This window comes from Somniosus microcephalus, chromosome 7 (genome assembly GCF_052327205.1).
Source record: "Somniosus microcephalus isolate GS21.2 chromosome 7, FLI_Smic_1.0, whole genome shotgun sequence".
Taxonomy (NCBI): Eukaryota; Metazoa; Chordata; class Chondrichthyes; order Squaliformes; family Somniosidae; genus Somniosus; species Somniosus microcephalus.
This window is the reverse complement of record NC_140993.1, coordinates 260,319,312-260,340,153: the sequence shown is the minus strand read 5'-3', so window position 1 is coordinate 260,340,153 and position 20,842 is coordinate 260,319,312. Positions and strand designations below refer to the sequence as shown.

At 44.4% G+C, this 20,842-nt stretch overlaps 2 protein-coding genes across 5 annotated transcripts in view; both read left to right on the top strand.

Annotated features, from left to right (window-relative positions):
* The window catches only part of LOC147115260 (cytosolic non-specific dipeptidase-like), a 51,691-nt gene extending 48,704 nt beyond the window's left edge, over positions 1-2,987 (top strand). Inside the window, exon 12 of the mRNA XM_085993657.1 lies at positions 2,822-2,987. Coding sequence (XP_085849783.1) covers positions 2,822-2,972 — 151 coding nt within the window. The 3' untranslated portion in view covers positions 2,973-2,987. The remainder of the gene's footprint in view (positions 1-2,821) is intronic.
* znf407 (zinc finger protein 407) overlaps positions 1-20,842 on the top strand; it is a 659,746-nt gene that overhangs the window by 5,413 nt on the left and 633,491 nt on the right. The window lies entirely within an intron of this gene.

Genomic DNA, 20,842 nt, shown 5'->3' with positions numbered 1-20,842 from the left:
AATCCCATGTGCCTTAACTTTACACACTAATCTCTTATGCGGGACCTTATTGAAAGTCTTCTGAAAGTCCAAATACACCACATCCACTGGTTCTCCCTTATCTATTCTACCAGTTACATCCTCAAAAAATTCCAGTAGATTAGTCAAGCACGATTTACCTTTTGTAAATCCATGTTGACTTTGTCCGATCCTGTCACTGTTTTCCAAGTGTACTGCTATTACATCTTTTATAATGGACTCTAGCATTTTCCCCACTACCGATGTCCGGCTTACCGGTCTATAATTCCCCGTTTTCTCTCTACCACCTTTTTTGAATAGTGGGGTAACATTAGCTACCCTCCAATCCATGGGAACTGTTCCAGAGTCTTATCGAATTTTGGAAGATGACCAGCAATGCATCTACTATTTCTAGGCCCACTTCCTCAAGTACCCTTGGATGTAGATTATCGGGCCCTGGGGATTTATTGGCCTTCAATCCGGTTAATTTCCCTAACACCATTTCCCTACAAATACTGATTTCTTTAAGTTCCAACCTTTCATTAGACCCTGTGTTCCCTGACATCTCTGGGAGGTTATTTGTATCCACCTTTGTGAAGACAGAACCAAAGTATGTATTTAATTGGTCTGCCATTTCTTTGTTCCCCATTATAAATTCCCCTGATTCTGACTGCAAGGGACCTACGCTTGACTTCACCAATCTTTTTCTCTTCACATATCTATAAAAGCTTTTACAGTCAGTTTTTATGTCCCCTGCAAGCTTACTCTCATACTCTATTTTCCCCCCTCTTAATTAATCCCTTTATCCTCCTTTGCTGAATCCTAAACTGCTCCCAATCCTCAGGTTTACTGCTTTTTCTGGCCAATTTATATGTCTTCTCCTTGGATCTTATGCTATCCCTAATTTCCCTTGTTAGCCACGGTTGAGTCACCTTTTTTGTTTTATTTTTATGCCAAACAGGGATGAACAAATTCTGTAGTTCATCCATTCGATCTTTGAATGTTTGCCATTGCCTATCCACCGTCAACCCTTTGAGTAACATTCCCCAATCAATCCTACCCAACTCGCGCCTCATGCCATCGTAGTTTCCTTTATTTAAATTCAGGACCCCAGTCTCTGAGTCAACTGCTTCACTCTCCGTCTTAATGAAGAATTCGATCATATTATGATCGCTCCGACCCAAGGGGCCTCGCACAACAAGATTGCTAATTAATCCTTTCTCGTTACATAATACCCAGTCTAAGATGGCCTGATCTCTGTTTTTTTCCTCGACATATTGGTCCAGGAAACCATACACTCCAGGGATTCCTCCTCCACAGTATTGTTACTAATTTGGTTAGCCCAATCTATATGTAGATTAAAGTCACCCATGATAAATGCTGTGCCCTTATTGCACGCGTCTCTAATTTCCCGTTTAATGCCATCCCCAACCTCCGCATTACTGTTTTGGAGGTCTGTATACCACTCCCACTAATGTTTTCTGCCCCTTGGTATTTCTCAGTTCTACCCATACAGATTCCACATCATCAGAGTAGCTTCTTCTTATCGTGCTTTCAATTGTGTTAATCCCCTCTTTAACCAGCATGCTACCCCACCTCCATTTTCCTTTTTGCCTATCTTTCCTGAATATTGAATACCCCTGGATGTTGAGTTCCCAGCCTTGGTCACCCTGGAGCCATGTTTCCATAATCCCAATCATATCATATCCGTTTACCTCTATTTGCGCAGCTAATTCATCCACCTTATTACGAATGCTCCTCGCATTAAGACACAAGGTCTTCAGGCTTGTTTTTTTAACACTCTTAGACCTATTAGAATTATTATTTACTGTGGCCATGTTTGATTTAAACCGTTGATTTCTCTGACTGCCACTTTTGTTTTTCTCCTTCCTATCTTTTGCTTTTATCCTTGTTTCCCTTTCCTCTGTCCCCCTGTTCAGGTTCCCAACCCCCTGCCATTTTAGTTTAAACCCTCCCCCAGAGCACTAGCAAACACTCCCCCTAGGACATCGATCCCGGTCCTGCCCAGGTGCAAACCGTCCGTTTTGTACTGGTCCCACCTCCCCCAGAACCGGTTCCAGTGTCCCAGGAATTTGAATCCCTCCCCCTTGCACCATTCCTCTAGCCACGTATTCATCTGAAATATCCTTCTATTTCTACTCTGACTAGCACGTGGCACTGGTAGCAATCCTGAGATTACTACCTTTTGAGGTCCTATTTTTTAGTTTACCTCCTAGCTCCCTATATTCAGCTTTTAGGACCTCATCCTGTTTTTTACCTATATCGTTGGTACCTATATGCACCACGAAGAGGAAAAAGAAGAAACATCTGCATTTATATATAGTGCCTTTCACAACCTCAGGACGTCCCAAAGTGCTTTACAGCCAATGAAGTACTGTTGTAATTTAGGAAATGCGGCAGCCAATTTGTTCACAGTAAGGTCCCTCAAAAAAGCAATGTGATGATGACTAAATCATCTGTTTTTAGTGATGTTGGTTGAGGGATAAATATTGGCCCGGACACCAGGGAGAACTCGCTTGCTCTTCTTCGAATAGTGCCGTGGGATCTTTTATGTCCACATGAGAGGGTAGACGGGGCCTCGGTTTAATGTCTCATCCGAAAGACGGCACCTCCGACAGTGCAGCAGTCCCTCAGTGTCAGCCTGGATTATGGGCTCAAGTCTCTGGAGTGGGGCTTGAACCCACGACCTTCTGACAGAGAGGTGAGAGCGCTCCCCACTGAGCCACGGCTGACGCCTTCAGAGGGGATGGAAATGGATATAGAGAAATGTCAGAGTTTGATCTCTGTTTGTTGTCTCCTTCAGGAAACTTGTTGAGCAGGTTGGGTCGAGTCCCAGACAGACCAAGCTGCACGTTGTCTACAGAGGGAAGGAGCTTGATTGGTTGAATGAGCCTTTTCTTTTTCCTAACTTAAGTATATTTTGTGTTTTGCTTTTAAATAAAAATGGTGCATAATCGCTGTGGTGGAAATACAGAACTTGGCATTAGATTTTGTGAAATTCTTTTGAGTGTTGGATTGTGGGAGGTGAGATTCATGATCATCTCCAGGCTAGTTAAATACAGGAAATCCCTCCTCTACAAATCCCTCTACTGCTCCTTACCTCCTCTGGCCCCAAATCCCTCCACTGTTCTTTCTGTGGTCAACCGTGTGTTCTCTCTATTAGGAACATAGGAGGAGGCCATTCAGCCCCTCAAGCCTGTTCCGCCATTCAATTAGATCATGGCTGATCTGTATCTTAACTCCATTTACCCGCCTTGGTTCCGTAACCCTTGCCCAACAAAAATCTGTCAATCTCAGTTTTGAAATTTTCAATTGACCCCGCCCCCTCCCGCCAGCCTCAACAGTTTTTTGGGAGTTCTAGTTTTCTTGTGTTACCATTGGGTGATCGAGCTGTCAGTCATCTAGCCCACTCACTCTGGAACTTTCTACCGGCGCGCCTCTGCATTGCTCCCTCTCTCCCCATCTTCAAAAGCCTCCTTGAAAACCCACTTTCTCGATTCTGCATTGCCTGACTTCCTCCCCCTACTCTTGTTTTTTTTGGGATTTGGAATGTTTGCCAACGTGTCCGGTGTAAATGTAAGCTAAGCTGTTGTTGCACTTGACATGGTGCCGATAAAGCAAGCATTCTGTGACATACCGCATGCTACTAATGGAAACATTTATTTCTTGCAAGCGAGGTTAATATTATTTAATTAAGCAATAGTGTGAACCGTGGCTAACAAGAAAAATTAGGGATAGCATAAGATCCAAGGAGAGGACATATAAATTGGCCAGAAAAAGCAGTAAACCTGAGGATTGGGAGCAGTTTAGGATTCAACAAAGGAGGACAAAGGGATTAATTAAGAAGGGGAAAATAGAATATGAGAGTAATCTTTCAGGGAACATAAAAACTAACGGTAAAAGCTTTTATAGATACGTGAAGAGAAAAAGATTGGTGAAGTCAAGCGTAGGTCCCTTGCAGTCAGAATCAGGGGAATTTATAATGGGGAACAAAGAAATGGTAGACCAATTAAATACATATTTTGGTTCTGTCTTCACAAAGGAGGACACAAACAACCTCCCAGAGATGTCGGGGAACATAGGGTCTGATGAAAGGGAGGAACTGAAAGAAATCAGTATTTGTAGGGAAATGGTGTTAGGGAAATTGATGGGATTGAAGGCCTATAAATCCCTGGGGCCTGATAATCTACATCCTAGGGTACTTAAGGAAGTGGCCCTAGAAATAGTAGATGCATTGCTGATCACCTTCCAACATTCGATGGAATCTGGAACAGTACCCATGGATTGGAGGGTAGCTAATGTTACCCCACTATTCAAAAAAGGTGGTAAAGAGAAAACGGGGAATTACAGACCGGTAAGCCTGACATCGGTGGTGGGGAAAATGCTAGAGTCCATTATAAAAGATGTAATAGCAGAGCACTTGGAAAACAGTGACAGGATCGGACAAAGTCAACATGGATTTACAAAAGGTAAATCATGCTTGACTAATCTACTGGAATTTTTTGAGGATGTAACTGGTAGAATAGATAAAGGAGAACCAGTGGATGTGGTGTATTTGGACTTTCAGAAGGCTTTCGATAAGGTCCCGCATAAGAGATTGGCGTGCAAAGTTAAAGCACATGAGATTGGGGGTAAGGTACTGACTTGGATGGAGAACTGGTTGGCAGACAGGAAGCAAAGAATTGGAATAAACGTGTCTTTTTCCGAGTGGCAGGCAGTGACTAGTGGGGTACCGCAGGGATCGGTCCTTGGACCCCAGCTATTCACAATATATATAAATGATCTAGACGAGGGAACTAGATGTAATATCTCCAAGTTTGCAGACGACACAAAGCTGGGTGGGCGTGTGTGCTGTGAGGAGGATGCCGAGAAACTCCAGGATGATTTGGACAGGTTGGGTGATTGGGCAGAAGCATGGCAGATGCAATATAACGTGGATAAATGTGAGGTTATCCACTTTGGTGTCAAAAACAGGAAGTCAGATTATTATCTGAATGACAATAGATTGGGAGAAGGGGAAGTGCAACGAGACCTGGGTATCCTTGTGCACCAGTCGCTGAAGGTAAGCATGCAGGTGCAACAGGCGGTTAAGAAGGCAAATGGTATGTTGGCCTTCGTAGCGAGAGGGTTTGAGTACAGGAACAAGGATGTCTTCCTGCAGTTGTACAGGGCCTTGGTGAGACCTTGAGTATTGTGCGCAGTTTTGGTTGCCTTATCTGAGGAAGGATGTTCTTGCCATGGAGGGAGTTCAGCGAAGATTCACCAGGCTGATACCTGGGTTGGCAGGAATGACGTATGAGGAGAGATTGGGTCGATTGGGCTTATACTTGCTGGAGTTTAGAAGAATGAGAGGGGATCTCATTGAAACTTATAAAATTCTAACAGGACTAGACAGACTAGATGCAGGAAGGATGTTCCCGATGGTCGGGGAGTCCAGAACCGAGGGGTCACAGTCTAAGGATAAGGGGTAAGCCATTTAGGACAGAAATGAGGAGAATTTCTTCACCCAGAGAGTGGTGAACCTGTGGAATTCACCAGCACAAAAGGCAGTTGAGGCCAATTCATTAAATATATTCAAGAAGGAGTTGGATATATTTCTTAAGGCTAAAGGGATCAAGGGATATTGGGAGAAGGCAGGGACAGGGTACTGAATGTGGATGATCAGCCATGATCGCATTGAATGGAGGAGCAGGCTCGAGGGGCCGAATGGCCTACTCCTGCTCCTATCTTCTATGTTTCTATGAATAATCCAGTGGTTTAGTCTTCCTAACAAGTTAGTTCAAAAGAATCTTTTAAGCTGCTGGGATCAAAGGCCTGAGATTCCAGTCTGGCTCAGCTTGCCAACTCTCCAGGATTTGAAGATTTATCTCCAGGGCTCTGCTGCCAGCAATTCCCGGGAGAACAATTATCGGGGAATTAAAAAAAATTGTGTTTCTTTCATTTTCTTTGTATGTTTTGCTTATTAGTTATAGAAATATTGAAGATGGTGGGGGGAGGGGGGGGAGGCTGTTTGACTGAGAGTGAGTCATCCAATTGGATAATGGAGATTGTGTTCACTTCCCAGTTGGTCGTGGGAAGGCGGGGCGCCGGGAGCATGGACGTGTCGGGTGACCAGTGGGGGGCGGGAGGTCACGTGACAAAACCTCCCGGGAATGCGTCCAACCAGAGTTGGCAACTTTAAGTCTGGCCCAAGGTTGCAACTGAGGCTGGTCTCCAGGTCGAAGGACTGGAAACGGCGTAGAACCAGGTTGTGGCCGGATTCAGCACCTTTTTGTTTTAGCTCCAGCCATTTTCTGGTGGGCGAGGCCGTGGCTGCATCTTTTGCCTGCATGCACCCTACCTCAGTTTGTCAGGAGTATGTATCAGCGGTGGGGTGAGGGGGGAGTTCCTGGGATAATCTGGGAATTTCACCCATTATAAGCCACACAAGAGGTTATTAAACAAAATTAGGGCTCATGGGATTGGGGGTAATATACTAGCATGGATTGAGGATTGGTTAATGGACAGAAAACAGAGAGTAGCAATAAACGGGTCATTTTCAGGTTGGCAGGCTGTAACTAGTGGGGTACCACAAGGATCAGTGCTTGGGCCTCAGCTATTCACAATCTACATCAATGATCTGGATGAGGAGACCAAATGTAATATCTCCAAGTTTGCTGATGATACAAAGCAGGATGGGAATGTAAGTTGTGAGGAGGATGCAGAGGCTTCAAGTTGATATAGACAGACTAAGTGAGTGGGCAAGAACATGGCAAATGGAATATAATGTGGAGAAATGTGAAGTTATCCACTTTGGTCGGAAAAATAGAAAAGCAATGTATTTTTTAAATGGTGAGAGATTAGGAAATGTTGGTGTTCAGAGGGACCTGGGTGTCCTTGTACACGAATCACTGAAAGTTAACATGCAGGTACAGCAAGCAATTAGGAAAGCAAATGGTATGTTGGCCTTTATTACAAGAGGATTTGAGTATAAGAGTAAAGACATCTTGCTGCAATTATATAGGGCTCTGGTGAGACCACACCTGGAGTATTGTGTACAGTTTTGGTCTCCTTACCTAAGGAAGGATATACTTGCCATAGAGGGAGTGCAACAAAGGTTCACCAGACTGGTTCCTGGGATGAGGGGATTGTCCTGTGAGGATAGATTGAGTAGACTAGGCCTATATTCTCTAGAGTTTAGAAGAATGAGAGGTGATCTCATTGAAACATACAAAATTCTTACAGGGCTTGACAGGGTAGATGCAGGGAGGATGTTTCCCCTGGCTGGGGAGTCTAGAACTAGGGGTCACAGTCTCAGAATAAGTGATCGGCCATTTAGGACTGAGATGAGGAGATATTTCTTCACTCAGAGGGTGGTGAACCTGTGGAATTCTCTACCACAGAAGGCTGCGGAGGCTCAGTCGTTGAGTATATTCAAGACAGATCGATAGATTTTTGAATGTTAAGGTAATCAAGGGATAGTTCAGGAAGGTAGGGATGAGGTAGAAGATCAGCCATGACCTTACTGAATGGCGGAGCAGGCTCGAAGGGCCAAATGGCCTACTCCTGCTCCTATTTCTTATGTTCTTATCCTCAAAAGGTCTCAGAAGAACTCTTCTAGGCATAAGAGGGGGCCATTCAGCCCGTCGAACCTGTTCTGCCATTCAGTTAGATGGTGGGTTCTGTAACCCTTAATACCTATGGCCAACAAAAATCTATCGATTTCAGTTGGGAGCTGGCGTTGAGTCTCCAGAAAAGGGCTCGGTCCATTGCCAATAGTAAGGCAATTCTTCCAGAGAGGATACTGTGCCAGAGTTATGGCTCCTCATTGCAGCCGAAGATCTCTTGAGGTCCGGGAAGAACCTGCGTCTGCTCCTAGTAGGGTGGCTGCATGCTGCTCCCCCATCGGGACAGGCACCCGATACGCCCACCCTGATCATCCTGATGACCCTGTACGTGATACCTTGGGTAAAGCTGGTCGCCACCCATGGCTTCAGGTGGCCAAGAGACGCACTTTGTCACTCCCCTGATGGCAATTTCGATCCCCAAGTATTTTGTTGTTTTGTGAACCTACAACAACAATAACAACTTGCATTTACATAGCGCCTTTAACATAGTAAAACGTCCCAAGGCGCTTCACAGGAGCGTTCTCAGACAAAATTTGACACCGAGCCACATAAGGAGGTATTGGGACAGGTGACCAAAAGCTTGGCCAAAGAGATCTGTTTTAAGGAACATCTTAAAGTAGGAAGGAGAGGTTTAGGGAAGGAATTCCAGAGCTTAGGGCTCCAGGCAGCTGAAGGCACGGCTGCCAATGGTGTAACGATGAAAATCGGGAATGCGTAAGAGACCAGAGTTGGAGGAGCGTAGAGATCTCGGAGGGTTGTAGGCCTGCAGGAGATTACAGAGATAGGGAGGGGAGAGGCCATGGAGGGATTTGAGAACAAAGATGGTGCAATTCCATGGTTCTACTGTCTAATATTTTGATCAAGCTGAGGCATATTGTCAAAAGCCTTAATAAAACTCTTTTCGCTTTATTATTTGAACCTAAATTCCGTTGTACGGAATTTTATTATCCCAAGAACAATAAGCATAAATTTGCCTTGGTCCCCCTATTGGTGCATTTAAAAGAAAAAAGATTTCACAATTTTTCTGTACACAGTCTTCCAATCTTCCTTGCTCTCTTGGGCAACTTGAGTGTCAGCCGGGCAACTTGAGTGTCAGCCAAGCAAACTGTTCGGTTTCCTGTCACGGCATAGTTGTCTTTTGAAGCGTGCTTCATGAAGTGTAGATATACTTTTTAAAAATATAATTCGTGCAGTTTGGTCACAGTAAGTTGTTTGCTTTTCATTGAATTGTATTTTATCTGAGGGAAGAGTTGTTCAGACATTGAGACAGCTTTGTGAACAGAGGAGGGAGGGAAGGAAGGAAGGAGAGGGGGCAGGTAAGAGCAAAAGTATTTGAGCTGGATTACAGCACTATTACAGTAGTTGCCTCGCAAAAGTCCATTGCACAAATGCTTGATCGGTAGGATTATCTATCGTTAACTGTGGCCCTATGGATCTGAAGGGACCAGCTTTCTACTGTACAAGTTTATTGATTATTGACATTTTTCTTCAGCAAATGAAAACAAAATCTTTAATGAAGCATCCATCTTGCTTCCGATCACCACCACCACTCCTTCCCCTTCGCCCGACACCTTCCCGTGCACGCGCAGGAGATGCAACACCTGCCCTTTTACCTCCTCCCTTCCCACTGTCCAGGGTCCCAAACACCCCTTCCAGGTGAAACAGCGATTTACTTGTACTTCTTGCAGTTTAGTACACGGTGGCATAGTGGTTAGCACTGTTGCCTCACAGCGCCAGGGACCCGGGTTCGAATCTGGCCTCGGGTGACTGTCTGTGTGGAGTTTGCACATTCTCCCCGTGTTTGCGTGGGTTTCCTCCGGGTGCTCCGGTTTCCTCCCACAGTCCAAAGATGTGCGGGTTAGGTTGATTGGCTATGATAAAATTGACCCTTAGTGTTAGGGGGATTAAATACGTGGGGTTACGGGGATAGGGTGGGATATGTGTTGGTGTAAGGGTTTACGGGGATCGGGTGGGATATGTGTCGGTGCAGGCTCGATGGGCCGAAATGGCCTCTATCTGCACTGTGGGGTTTCTGTGATTCTGTGATACTGTTCGCTGCTCACGATGCGGTCTCCTCTACATTGGGGAAACCAAGCGTAGATTGGGTGACCGCTTTGCGGAACACCTCCGTTCAGTCCGTAAGGGGGACCCCGAGCTTCCGGTCACCTGTCACTTTAATTCTCCGCTCCACTCCCACTCGGACCTCGCCGTCCTCGGCCTCTTACACTGTTCCAATGAAGCTCAACGTAAGCTCGAGGAACAGCACCACATCTTTCGATTAGGCACTTTACAGCCCTACATCGAGTTCAACAATTTCAGACCATAACCTCGGCCCCTATTTTTTTCTCACATGGCAGCTGTTGATGATTCTGCCAGTGCCATTTACACTTCATCTAGACCCACCTTTTGTTTCTTAACTTGTCCCATTACCATCTCCTTTTGCCTTGCACCATCATCCCTTTTGTCTTTTAATCTCTCCCGCCTTCCATCCTATCACAGACCTTCCCTTTTGTTCTTTCCTCCCCTCCCCCTTCTCCCTGCCGCTACACTTGCTTAAAAATCTGTTACTTCTCCAACTTTTTCCAGTTCTGACGAAGGGTCATCGACCAGAAACGTTAACTCTGTTTCTGTACAGATGCTGCCTGACCTGCTGAGTATTTCCAGCATTTTCTGTTATTATTTCAGATTTCCAGCATCCGCAGTATTTTGCTATATGTACACATATATATATATGTAAAATGTATGTTTATATATGTATTTATATTTTGAGGGAAAAAATGATTTGGAACTGACATTTTTTGGGCAGCGGATTGTATGTTTTGCAGGTGATTCAAATTAAACCTATGTCTGTAGTGAATACTTGGGGTAGGTCAAAACAATCATCTTTCATTATGAATTTTGAATCCCGTTTAAAGGATTGCCTGTATCGAGCAGTTTGAAATTTGTGCGCACGAGATGGAGCTGTAAATGCAAGATTCACTCCGCAAGTGCTCAAGGCTTGTGATTTGGAAGCTAGTAATGTATTCACTCCTGATATATTTATCCGTTCGCATTTTCCACATAAAATACAAATAGTTGGTGTACTCTTTCACTTTTTAAAATTATGTCGATCACTCCTGACTGTAAAAGCTGCACAGTGTAACTCATTAATCTCACAACAACAGGGATAAAATAAGGAGCAGCGTAGGTCCCTCCTGATTGGTGTCAAAATAGCAAAGGGTGAGGTTGAAAGAGTAGACTCAACATATCTGCTCACTGTGGAGCAACAATCAACAAAGCAGATAGAATGCTGAACTACTGTATATAGCCAACACAGTGGAGTACAAATTGGAGGAAGTCCCGTTAAAACTGTACAGTACTTTGGTCAGACCACACCTGAACCCAAGGAAGGTATTCAGGCCCTGGATGCAGTGCAGCGAAGAATCGCAAGGTCGATCCCCAGTGTCAAAAGAGCAAGTTATGAGGAAAGTCTGGAGAAAGCTTTTCGACCTTGAAAGATGACCGAAGTGATTTTTATAAAGATAGTGACTGACATTAAAAAAAAGTGTGGTCACTAATGTCCCAGATTTACGAGAACAGAGCACAGGTTCATACTAGTGAAAAGCAAATTTAGGAGTGATATTGGGAAGTTCTCAATGATCAAGACATGTGGGCAGGGCAGTGGAGGCAAGCATCCTGTCTGTACAGCAATGCACACAGTGTCCGTAATAAAACATGGGAGCTGGAGGCAATTATGTGTTGCGAGGAACCAGACATGGCAGGGATTACTGAGATATGGCTACAGAAAAATCAGGACTGGGAATTAAACATTGCAGGGTATAACATATTTAGAAAAGATAGGGAAAAAGGGGAGGTGGAGCAGGTGCACTTATTAGGGATAACATAATGGCAGTAGAAAAAAGTGACGCAGATATCGGCAAGACAAAAATAGAATCCATATGGATAGAGATAAAAGATAATAAAGGATCAATCACATTAACAGGCGTAGCCTACAGACCACCTAATAGTGAAAGCGAGGTGGAGGAAGAAATATGCAGACAAATTAGGGCAATGAGTAAAAAACAGAATAATAATCGTGGGGGATTTCAACTACCCCAATATTAATTGGACAGAAGAGGTAGGTAAAGAGGATAAGGGAATGGAGTTCCTACAATGTGTACAGGACTCCTTTCTAACCCAATATGTAAAAAGCCCAATGAGGGAGGATTCGCTATTGGATCTAGTAATGGGGAATGAACCAGAGCAGATAAGAGAAGTAAATGTAGGGGAACATATAGGCAATAGTGACCATAATATAATACACTTTAAGATGATAATTGAGACGGACATAAATATGATGAAAACCAGGTTAATAGATTTGGAGAAAAACTGATTTTGAGGGGCTGAGAATAGAACTTGGAGGGGGGTGGGGGTGGAAATGGGCAACAATATTGACAACGATGTAGAACAGCAATGGGAAACATTTAAAATGGTGTTCAACAGAGTGCAGGAACAGTATATTCTGCTAAAAGGAAAGAACAAACTAAACAATAATGAGACTCCATGGATGAATAAAGCCATAAGGGAACAATTGAGGGTAAGGAAAGAGGCAATAGTTAAGTACACAGACAGCAGGAGATTGCATGATATGGGAGAATACGAAAAGATTAGGAGAGAAGTAAAAAAAAAAAAATTAGGGAGGCAAAGAGGTACTATGAAATTAAATTATCAAGGAACATAAAACAAAATAGTAAAACATTTTCTTGACGCATCAATAAAAAAAGGAAGATTGGGATAGGAATAGGGCCACTAAGAGATAGACAGAACAATACCACAGGTAACGATAGAGAGATGGCAGAAATATTAAATAATTATTTTGCTTCAGTATTTACCAGGAGATAGAACAGGTGAACATGACATTCATTGGATGATGAGATTAGTAATGAGAAGTACATTTAAAATTAAAAAGGGGATATCTATCTATCTTCTATATATATATAAACCGGTATGTCTCTCTCTCTGTCTCTCTCTCTCTCTCTCTCTCTCTCTCTCTCTGTCTCTCTCTCTGTCTCTCTCTCTGTCTCTCTCTCTGTCTGTCTCTCTGTCTGTCCGGCTATACAATCAAAAGTTATAGAGCGTACCTACACGTATGTTATATCGAAAGAAAGCTTATCATTAGGGGACTCTCGTAGGCGTATTTACTTTTTCGTCGGACAAAAATTGTTTGGGCAGTATACAAAAAACGTTTAAAAATCCTCAAAAATCCACTCATTAGCGGTTGACCAATCCTACCTCTCATTAGCGTTGAGTGACGTGCTGCTTGACCAATCCTACAGTTCACTCACCTGATGGTTGACCAATCAGTGCGTCACGGGCGGGTCCTAATCCTCCAGTCTCCCTAAACTTCGCCGCCATTTTTTCCATCCCCACAGGGACAGCACCAGCCAAACAGACCCCCACATTGCCACTCCGGGAGCTTCAGGTGAGTTTCCACACAGTGGGCGGGTCATCGGCAGCGGCCGACCGTCAACCGCGCCACCCGCGGGGGAGCTCAGCTCGGGTCCATCTCGCCCCGACAGCCCGACCGGGCCTCAAGTGCTAGGCCCCAGACACGCAACGGGCGCGCCAACTGCAGCTGCCGGCTGTCAACCGCACGATCCCCTGGGGAGCTCAACGAGAGGGGACAGACACGGGCAGGGACACTGCGCGGCCCAAAATTGCCCTGGCAACGCCGGGCACCCCCTGCTAGTATAAAATAAACTAATCTAACTCAGAGGATTAAACCCCCTGGTCTGATGGATTGCATCCAAACATTTTAAAAGAATCTAGGGAAGACGTAGCAGAGGCATTACTACGCATATTTAATAATTCGTTAGAAAAAGGTGTAGTGCCAGAGGACTGGCGGATAGCTAACGTAATACCGATATTTAAGAAGGGGGATAGGCCATGTCCAGGGAATTATAGACCAGTGAGCTTAACATTGGTGGTAGGAAAAATAATGGAATCCCTACTAAAGGAGAAAATAGAAGAACATCTAGAAACCAAAAATATAACAATCAATAGTCAGCATGGATTTCAAAAGGGAAAGTCTTGCTTGACCAACCTTATTGAATTTTTTGAAGAGGTAACAGAGAGAGTAGACAATGGTAATGCAGTAGATGTAATTTATCTGGATTTTCAAAAGGCCTTCAATAAGGTACCCCATAATAGACTGATGAACAAGGTCAGAGAATGCGGAGTCAGGGAACAAGTAGCAAAATGGATTGCTGGCTGGCTTCAGGACAGAAAGCAGAGAGTGGGAGTAAAGGGTAGCTTTTCACAGTGGCAGAAGGTGGGTAGTGGTGTTCCACAAGGATCAGTGCTGGGACCACTGCTGTTCACAATTTACATTAACAATTTAGACTTTGGAATCAAAAACACAATTTCTAAATTTGCGGATGACACCAAATTGGGGGACATTAATAAACTTGCAGAATGGGCATATAATTAGCAAATGAAGTTCAACACATAATTGTGAGGTATTACATTTTGGTAGGAAGAATAGGGAGGTCACTTATTACTTGGAGGGTGCGAGTCTAGGTGGGGTAGAGGAACAAAGGGATCTCGGAGTACTAATACACAAATCACTAAAAGTTGCAACACAGGTTAGAAAGGCCATAAAAAAAAAAACAAGCACTAGGGTTTATTTCTAGAGGGATAGAATTGAAAAGTAGGGAAGTTATGCTAAACCTGTATCGAACCTTGGTTCAACCACACTTGGAGTACTGCGTACAGTTCTGGTTGCCATATTATAAAAAGGATATAGAGGCACTGGCGAGGGTGCAGAGAAGATTTACAAGGATGATACCAGAAATGCGAGGGTATACATATCAGGAAAGGGTGAACAGGCTGGGTCTCTTTTCCCTTGAAAAAAGAAGGCTGAGGGGTGACCTAATAGAGGTCTTTAAAATTATGAAAGGTTTTGATAGAGTGGATACAGAGAGAATGTTTCCACTTGTGGGGAAGAGCATAACTAGAGGCCATCAATATAAGATAGTCACCAAGAAATCCAATAGGGAATTCAGAAGAAACTTCTTTACCCAGAGAGTGGTGAGAATGTGGAACTCGCTATCACAGGGAGTGATTGAAGCAAATAGTATAGATGCATTTAAGGGGAGGCTAGACAAGCATATGAGGGAGAAGGGAATAGAGGGTTATATGCTGATAGATTTAGATAAGGAAAGACGGGAGGAGGTTCGTGTGGAGCATAAACGCCGGCATGGACTGGTTGGGCCGAATGGCCTGTTTCTGTGCCATATATCCTGTGTAATCCTATGTAACCCTGGAATCATTTTGGATGATGTGAAGGATTGTCGGTTCTTCCTGGATGGATGAGTTACGATGGAGTAAATGGCTTTCCTCATTTGTGTCTTATTTATCTGTTGTTAGAGTACCTTTTTATTTAACAAAGATGTGCTGTATAGTCTAGTTCACAAGGTGCATAGAAACATAGAAGATAGGAGCAGGAGTAGGCCATTCAGCCCCTCGAGCCTGTTCCGCCATTTAATGCGATCATGGCTGATCATCCAAATTCAGTACCCTGTCCCTGCTTTCTCCCCATATCCCTTGATCCCTTTAGCCTTATTAAATATATTCAGGAAGGAGATGGATATATTTCTTAAGTTGGCCTCAACTGCCTTCTGTGGTGGAGAATTCCACAGGTTCACCACACTGGGTGAAGAATTTCCTCCTCATCTCAGCCCTAAATGGCTTATCCCTTATCCTTATTCTGTGACCCCTGGTTCTGGACTCCCCCGCCATCGGGAACATCCTTCCTGCATCTAGTCTGTCTAGTCCTGTTAGAATTTTATAAGTTTTACTGAGATCCCCTCTCATTCTTCTAAACTCTAGCGAATATAAGCCTAATCGACCCAATCTCTCTCCTACGTCATTCCTGCCATCCCAGGTATCAGTCTGGTGAATCTTCGCTGCACTCTCTCCATGGCAAGAACATCCTTCCTCAGATAAGGCGACCAAAACTACACACAGTACTCAAGGTGTAGCCTCACCAAGGCCCTGTCCAAAAGCAGCAAGGCATCCTTGTTCCTGTACTCGAATCCTCTCGCTATGAAGGCCAACATACCATTTGCCTTCTTAACCGCCTGCTGCACCTGCATGCTTACCTTCAGCAACTGGTGCACAAGGACACCCAGGTCTCGTTGCACTTCCCCTTTTCCCAATCTATTGCCGTTCAGATAATAATCTGTCTTCCTGTTTACGCCCACCCAGCTTTGTGTCGTCTGCAAACTTGGAGATATTACATCTAGTTCCCTCGTCTCGATCATTAATATATATTGTGAATAGCTGGGGTCCTAGCACCGATCCCTGCGGTACCCCACTAGTCACTGCCTGCCACTCGGAAAAAGACCCGTTTATTCCAGCTCTTTGCTTCCTGTCTGCCAACCAGTTCTCTATCCAAGTCAGTACCTTACCCCGAATCCCATGTGCTTTAACTTTGCACGCCAACCTCTTATGCGGGATCTTATCGAAAGCCTTCTGAAAGTCCAAATACACCACATCCACTGGTTCTCCCTTATCTATTCTACCAGTTACATCCTCAAAAAATTCCAGTAGATTAGTCGAGCATGATTTACCTTTTGTAAATCCATGTTGACTTTGTCCGATCCTGTCACTGTTTTCCAAGTGCTCTGCTATTACATCTTTTATAATGGACTCTAGCAATTTCCCCACTACCGATGTCAGGCTTACCGGTCTATAATTCCCTGTTTTCTCTCTACCACCTTTTTTGAATGGTGGGGTTACATTAGCTACCCTCCAATCCATGGGAACTATTCCAGAGTCTATAGAATTTTGGAAGATGACCAGCAATGCATCTACTATTTCTAGGGCCACTTCCTTAAGTACCCTAGGATGTAGATTATCAGGCCCTGGGGATTTATCGGCCTTCAATCCCATCAATTTCCCTAACACCATTTCCCTACAAATACTGATTTCATTCAATTCCTCCCTCTCATTAGATCCTATGTTCCCCGACATCTCTGGAAGGTTATTTGTGTCCTCCTTTGTGAAGACAGAACTAAAGTATGTATTTAATTGGTCTGCCATTTCTTTGTTCCACATTATAAATTCCCCTGATTCTGACTGCAAGGGACCTACGCTTGACTTCGCCAATCTTTTTCTCTTCACATATCGATAGAAGCTTTTCCAGTCAGTTTTTATGTTCCCTGAAAGCTTGCTCTCATATTCTATTTTCCCCCCTCTTAATTAATCCCTTTGTCCTCCTTTGCTGAATCCTAAACTGCTCCCAATCCTCAGTTTTGCTGCTTTTTCTGGCCAATTTATATGCCCTCTCCTTGGATCTTATGCTATCCCTAATTTCCCTTGTTAGTCACGGTTGAGTCACCTTTTTTGTTTTATTTTTATGCCCAACAGGGATGAACAAATTCTGTAGTTCATCCATGCGATCTTTAAATGCTTGCCATTGCCTATCCACCGTCAACCCTTTAAGTAATGTTCCCCAATCCATCGTGGCCAACTCGCGCCTCATACCATCGTAGTTTCCTTTATTTAAATTCAGGACCCTAGTCTCTGAGTCAACTACTCCACTCTCCATCTTAATGAAGAATTCGATCATATTATGATCGCTCCTCCCCAAGGGGCCTCGCAGAACAACATTGCTAATTAATCCTTTCTCATTACATAATACCCAGGCTAAGATGGCCTGATCTCTAGTTGGTTCCTCGACATATTGGCCCAGGAAACCATCCCATATACACTCTAGGAATTCTTCCTCCACAGTATATTGTTACTAATTTGGTTAGCCCAATCTATATGTAGATTAAAGCCACCCATGATAACTGCTGTGCCCTTATTGCATGCATCTCTAATTTCCCGTTTAATGCCATCCCCAACCTCAGCATTACTGTTTGGGGGTCTGTATACAACTCCCACTAACGTTTTCTGCCCTATGGTATTTCTCAGCTCTACCCATACAGATTCCGCCTCATCAGAGCTAATATCCTTCCTTACTATTGTGTTAATCTCCTCTTTAACCAGCAATGCCACCCCCATCTCCATTTCCTTTTTGCCTGTCCTTCATGAATATTGAATACCCCTGGATGTTGAACTCCCAGCCTTGGTCACCCTGGAGCCATGTCTCCATAATTCCAATTACATCATATCCGTTTACATCTATTTGCGCAGCTAATTCATCCACCTTATTACGAATGCTCCTCGCATTAAGACACAAAGCCTTCAGACTTGTTTTTTTAACACTCTTAGTCCTTTTAGAATTATTATTTACTGTAGCCCTGTTTGATTTACACCCTTGATTTCTCTGACTGCCAGTTTTGCTTTTTTCCTTCCTGTCTTTTGTTTCTATTCTTGCTTCCCTTTCCTCTGTCTCCCTGCACAGGTTCCCACTCCCTGCCATTTTAGTTTAAACCCTCCCCAACAGCACTAGCAAACACTCCCCCATGGCCATCGGTCCCAGTCCTGCCCAGGTGCAAACCGTCTGGTTTGAACTGGTCCCACCTCCCCCAGAACCGGTTCCAATGTCCCAGGAATTTGAATCCCTCCCCCTTGCGCCATTCCTCTAGCCACGTATGCATCTGAAATAGCCTTCTATTTCTACTCTGACTAGCATGTGGCTTTGGTAGCAATCCTGAGATTACTACCTTTGAGGTCCTATTTTTTAATTTACCTCCTAACTCCCTATATTCAGCTTTTTGGACCTTACCCCGTTTTTTACCTATATCGTTGGTACCTATATGCACCACGACAACTGGTTGTTCACCCTCCCCCTCCAGAATGCCCTGCAGCTGCCCCGAGACATCCTTGACCCTTGCACCAGGGAGGCAACACACCATCCTGGAGTCTCGTTTGCGGCCGCAGAAACGCTTATCTATTCCCCTTACAATAGAATCCCGATGTAAGAAGTCACACAACACCAGGTTATAGTCCAACAGTTTTATTTGAAATCACAAGCTTTCGGAGTGCTGCTCCTTCGTCAGGTGAAGTGGAGAGATGCATATAGACACAGCTTATATAGTCAGAATAATGCCAGATGATTACAGGTAATCTTTCTAACTGCCATTTATCACACCTCGGCAGAGAGATAATCACAGCAATCAAAGGTGTGAATGGTGTCCAAACAGATTAGTCAGGAAAACATTACATCAAAGAACAATGAGGTGGGGTCACAAGGGGTGAATTGTTGCAGATGCTGGGGTCTGTATGAAAAATAAAAAACAGACAAAAAAACATTTTTTTTGCTGGAAATCACAGCAGGTCCGGCCGCATCTGTGTAGAGAGAACAAGCCAACGACGACTCGAGTCTGGGTGACCCTATGTCAGGTGGGGTTACATGTAGCGTGACATGAACCCAAGATCCCGGTTGAGGCCATCCTCATGAGTGCGGAACTTGGCTATCAGTTTCTGCTCGACGATTTTGCGTTGTGTGTCTCGAAGGCCGCCTTGGAGAATGCTTACCCGACGATCGGAGGCTGAATGTCCTTGACTGCTGAAGTGTTCCCCGACTGGGAGGGAACACTCCTGCCTGGCGATTGTTGCGCGGTGTCCGTTCATCCGTTGTAGTAGTGTCTGCATGGTCTCGCCGATGTACCATGCTCCGGGGCATCCTTTCCTATAACGTATGAGGTAGACAACGTTGGCCGAGTCACATGAGTATGTACGATGTACCTGGTGGGTGGTGTCCTCACAGATACCATCATCACATGTGAGGACACCACCCACCAGGTACATGGTACATACTCATGTGACTCAGCCAACGTTGTCTACCTCATACGTTGCAGGATAGGATGCCCCGGAGCATGGTACATCGGCGAGACCATGCAGACACTGCGACAACGGATGAACGGACACCGCGCAACAATCGCCAGGCAGGAGTGTTCCCTCCCAGTCGGGGAACACTTCAGCAGTCAAGGACATTCAGCCTCCGATCTTCGGGTAAGCATTCTCCAAGGCGGCCTTCGAGACACACGACAACGCAAAATCGTCGAGCAGAAACTAATAGCCAAGTTCCGCACTCATGAGGACGGCCTCAACCGGGATCTTGGGTTCATGTCACGCTACATGTAACCCCACCTGACGTAGGGTCACCCAGACTCGAGTCGTCGTTGGCTTGTTCTCTCTACACAGATGCGGCCGGACCTGCTGTGATTGCCAGCAAAAAAAAAATGTTTTTTTGTCTTTTTTATTTTTCATACAGACCCCAGCATCTGCAACATTTCACCCCTTGTGACCCCACCTCATTGTTCTTTGATGTAATGTTTTCCTGACTAACCTGTTTGGACACCATTCACACCTTTGATTGCTGTGATTATCTCTCTGCCGAGGTGTGATAAATGGCAGTTAGAAAGATTACCTGTAATCATCTGGCATTATTCTCTGACTATATAAGCTGTGTCTTTATGCATCCCTCCACTTCACCTGACGAAGGAGCAGCGCTCCGAAAGCTTGTGATTTCAAATAAAACTGTTGGACTATAACCTGGTGTTGTGTGACTTCTTACATTTGTCCACCCCAGTCCAACACCAGCATCTCCACACAATAGAATCCCATATCACTATAGCTCTCCCACTCTTTTTCCTCCCATCCTGTGCAGCAGAACCACCCATGGTGCATGCCCCTTAAATGACTGCGTGAACACTGTGATGTGGACTGTGCAGCATCCTCCTGAGTGTTTTTTCTTTAAAGTCAGTTTCTCCCCACGAAGCCTTTTTTTTAAAGATGCATGACGGTGAACATGTTATAAAGGGTGTTTGGAACAAGGTATAAAGCTGTAATTTAATCTGTTTAAGAAGACCCATAGAATCCCGAGATTGAATTTCAAGTCTTAAATTTGCTTTTCGCTCTCAATTCTCTCAATTATTTTTCCTTTATGGCAGGTGCAAGTTAGTTAGCATAGTCAAGCTGTATTATTTGACCTGCAGTTGCATTGCATAAAGTGATTTCCACCCCCCTGCCCCGCCCATGTAGCAACTAAAATATTCAATATATTTTACAACTATTTAAAGAAAGAAAGACTTGCATTTCTCTAACGCCTTTCACATCCTCAGGACACCCCAAAACGCTTCACAGCCAATGTAGTCTTTTTTTGAAGTGCAGTCACTGTTGTAATGTAGGAAACACAGCAGCCAATTTGTGCACAGCAAGGTCCCACGAACAGCAATGTGATAATGACCAGATAATCAGTTTTAGTCATGTTCATTGAGGGA